Consider the following 4164-nt stretch of genomic DNA (forward strand, 5'->3'; position numbering starts at 1 on the left):
TACTGGGAAACTCCCATACACACCTATACACACATACACTACACTAATTTAGCTTACCAAATTTATGTATACCACATGTTTTTGAACTTGTAGGGAAAACCAGAGTACCCGGTAGAAACCCACATGAACACATGGAAAACAAGCAAACTCCACACAGAAACGCTAACTGACCCAGCCGAGGCTCAAACCAGTGTCCTTTTGCTGTGAGGCAATCGTGCTACCCACTGCGCTACTGCGTCACCATGTAGACAACAGTAACAGTAACCAAGCAATTACTTATCCACACTGTACCAATAATTTTGGGGTTGTAGACTCAGCTGTCACTAAAGGCACACATTTGTGCTCTTTTGTGCTAAAAATGTACTTTAAGGTACCAATATGGACTTTAAAAGGACAAATGTGTACATTTTATAAAAGATACTTCCCCGCTGACAGCTTTTGGGCTTTTATTGCTGACAGTGTGCAATTGACTAACCAGGCTTCATTTATTTTGTAAATTTGTATTTGGAAATATTATTATAATTATCAAAATAATATTTTAAACACTCTAGAATTATTGATTCCTTTAAACCAAACTTGAACAAATCCAACTATTAGGGTTAGAAATTTAATTAGTTTGGTTGGTCCATATTTTACTTAAATTTAGGTTGAAACTCAGCCGTTTTAAAGTGTATGTAAATATATTTTAAAATGTAATTTTGTCCTGTGATGGAATTTACATGACCTTTCTAACGGTTTAAATGTTTTATTGAACATTCGATTACTGAAGGGATTTGTTTTTGGATTTTAAGTAATCTTAAACAGAAATCTCACCTGCCAACATTTTGAACTTTAGTGTGTGTCTAATTATATTCATACATTTTATGTAGGGCTGGGCGATTAATCAAAAAGTAGTCAACATTCAGAACCTATAATCGATCTTCCAGGTCAATTCTTTTTAAATTACTTTCTCTACAGCGTGTGGAGTCACGTGACCCCACTCTGTTAAGATTGATTCATAATTCTGCGACCACATCTGATCTCTCTTCAAGTAGGATGATGGACTCATTTTTTAGCCTTAATTTGCACTACATTGATGACTATTGGAAGCTGCGTCAGAGATGCCTTGAGAAGGCACATTTTCCATTACATTAAAATTATTTACATTAAAATATTTGTTTACCAAAGATACAAGAAATGTTTGAAATATAACTTACAGGATATACAGAGTTTTCTTTTATTTCAGAAGAGATACTGCTTATTTTCTACTTTTAATATGAAGAACACTGAAAATAATTTATTTTGTTTACAAAACTGCAAGTTATTTATCTTAACTTTTTTTTCATAGGAAAAGTTAGTTTCAGGCAATGTGTGTTTAATTTCAGTTGTTCAACATTGATGTTCAATAGATAATCATAGATAGTAGACAGTGTTTGTTTCCTTTAGTTATTTTAAAATCAAGTAATGCACCCTTCATTCAGAAATCTCTCACTTGTAATATGTAGGCATATTTACTGTACAAAAACTGTCAGTGAACTAGGGCAGAAAAAAATGTTCATTAATTGTAATTGAGTTAAAATGTTTAATTAATCACAGTTTCGATTTTGTGCCAAATCGCCCAGCATAGTTTTACGTGTGGCTTAAGTATATTTTCTGCATTATTTCAGGCTGTTCATTTGCAGGCTTTTATTAGAGCATGGTGTAGCTCAGGAGTCTCAGACACCCACTCCTGTCTAGCTGTTGATGTTTTGTCTGGTTATACAGGCTGTTTGATTTTTAGATGGTTCAAGATCATAATTCAGCAGGTTGTGTCTAGCATGGAGTATAATGACAGGAGCTTTGTGTCTGTAAGTTGATAAGTAGTCTTTAAGATTACAGTGCTGTTTGGCCAACAGGTTGGTGTTAAACTGTGACAAAAGTGTTGGTGTGAATTACTAGAGTTGTGTTAGCTCTAAATGCTTGAGGATGCTAATGAGTAAAGCACTAATTCCACAGTCCTATTACTGTTGTTGATGTTTATCAGGCAAAGAAAAAGGCAGAAATACATTACATAAAATGTTTCCATAAATATTTTAATAGTCCATATTGTCATATATATTTTGGAAAGCATATGTACATGGGTTTGTATCAGTGTTCAGGTGCAAAACAGTCATTATGAAAAATTAACAAACTTATTTGTTTAGAAAAGTAAGCAAAACTTTTAACTATAATACAAAAAGATTACAACAAAACAGCTCTTCAATCCTGATGTTTTTCCAGTTCTGAATAAGTTTACAGATGCATAAATACAACAGCTTTAAACTTTCAGTGTATGGGCAAAACCATCTTCAAAATGTATTTTTTCTTATCCCAGAGAGAACAAGTCAGTTAGTCATTCAGGTCTGGAATGACACAGGAGTGTAAACGATAAACAAATTTCATTTCTGCGTAGCCTATTGCTTTTAATATGGCAAAGACGCTTCTGTCCTATCATCCTGAAGCACTGCCAAAGGTTTGGGGTTGTAGGCCTGTCCTAGCTCCCCCTCTAGGTTTAAGCAGGTGGTCCGGTCTCCATTGCAGGCATTGAGGACAGTGGCATCCTACTGGATGATGCATTGTCTGGACGGGGGAATAGAGAGCTGGTTGTGGAAGACCACCTAACCAGGGGTAGGTCGATGGAGGCAGGTGCAAAGTATCCACTGGCCTTGTGGTGGCGCTGTAGGGGGTTGAAAACCCAGAGAGACTACCCATGCCCAAATGAGAGTATAGATGAATGGGTAAGCGGGGCAGCAGTGGGTAGGGAAGAGCAGCAGCCGTCTGACCCACCATGAAGGCACACAGGTTCGGGTCCAGTGGATTTGGCCAGTGTAGACTGTGACGTTGTCTCTTGTCCTTCATTCTCCGGTTCTGGAACCAGACCTGTAGTTAAACAAATAAATATAGTGTCTTAGTGAAGGAAAGTTGGTGGGATTAGGTAATGGTCGATTTACAATTAAAGTTTTGGTTTCAGGATTGGGATATAGTTGGGATATAGTTCAGTTGTCTGATTTTATAGCTTAACTGGTTGTCTGTAACCCTAAGTTTAACAAAACACACAAACAATGATCTCTTAAACTTAAAGTTTAAATTGGAGGACTTTTCTTAAATTAATTCTGAAATGAGCACCTTTAATAGTACATTACTTTTAAATGCAGCTGGAAGGCTGTATAATTTTATCCATAATTTTTGTTAGGCCAGAGGTTGCATGGTGCATGAAAAGATCTGAATCGTGAATTACCTTTATTGTGGTCTCGGGCAAGTTAAGGGCTGCCGCCAGTTCGCATCGCCTGGGTCGAGACACGTAACTTTCTTTGCAGTATTCTTGCTCAAGACGAGTCAGCTGTTCCCTCGTGAAAGCTGTCCGGTGCCGCCGACTTTGGTCGATACCATTCAGTAGTGAAATACGAGGGCATTCTTCCTCTCCTTGGTCACTGTCAGCATGAGCAACAGTAGACACTGGTGACTCCCTGTCCTCTGCTACTGAAAAGAATATTTTACATTAGGCAATGCCTTACTTGACGTATAGCTTTGTAACAATTACAGTCAGAAAGACTGATTTGTGCTGTAAACTCACAAAGTTAATTCACTAAGTAAATTAACTCGCTGGACAGATTTTGATTCTGTACAGTAAGCTTTTTTTACTAATTAAAAAGTGCATTAATCTAGCTGTTATAATATGGATGCTGTAGGCTACTTACGCATTTTGTCGTTAGGATCCACTTCCGCAATCCAAATACTCCTGTAATTGATTTTCACTAATTTCTCATAGTCCTCAAAACACTCCCAAACCAGGCCCTACTAAAAAAATAGCAATTCTCTCTCGTCACTGTTTCTCTTCCAAGCCAAGTTCGTTTATGAAAGGAAAGATGAGTTGTTTTTGTAGTCGCTGTCCACCCCCCTCCTCCCTCACCTCTGCATCTTTCAGGTCGTCCCATCTTGTTACTAATGAGAGACGCACTCTATCCGCTGAGGCGCCGCCGGGGCGCGCGGACAGAGGGAGGTGTTAAATTGTCTTTGGTCTCCGACTGGCCTTTGTACTTTTTTGTTATGTAGAATTAAGATCGACCTCCCTTTGCATACTGTCACAGTGGCTTCCCCGTTGAGATAGGCCAACCCTGATTGTTCCATGGCGTTTGATGTTTGTATTTTTGGAAGTCAATCATTAGA

General features: G+C 37.9%; 1 protein-coding gene across 2 annotated transcripts; it reads right to left on the reverse strand.

Annotated features, from left to right (window-relative positions):
* Positions 1-2030: 2030 nt before the first annotated feature.
* On the reverse strand, positions 2031-3904 carry eve1 (even-skipped-like1). 2 transcript variants are annotated; one of them, XM_005171553.5, is made up of 3 exons: positions 3696-3847; positions 3236-3477; positions 2031-2877 (listed from the first exon to the last, which is right to left on the reverse strand). In XM_005171553.5, exons 1-3 carry the CDS (start codon positions 3697-3699, stop codon positions 2449-2451), a joined length of 675 nt encoding a protein of 224 aa, XP_005171610.1. In that variant the 5' UTR covers positions 3700-3847; the 3' UTR covers positions 2031-2448.
* Positions 3905-4164: the final 260 nt, after the last annotated feature.

This window comes from Danio rerio, chromosome 3 (genome assembly GCF_049306965.1).
Source record: "Danio rerio strain Tuebingen ecotype United States chromosome 3, GRCz12tu, whole genome shotgun sequence".
In the NCBI taxonomy this organism is placed as follows: Eukaryota; Metazoa; Chordata; class Actinopteri; order Cypriniformes; family Danionidae; genus Danio; species Danio rerio.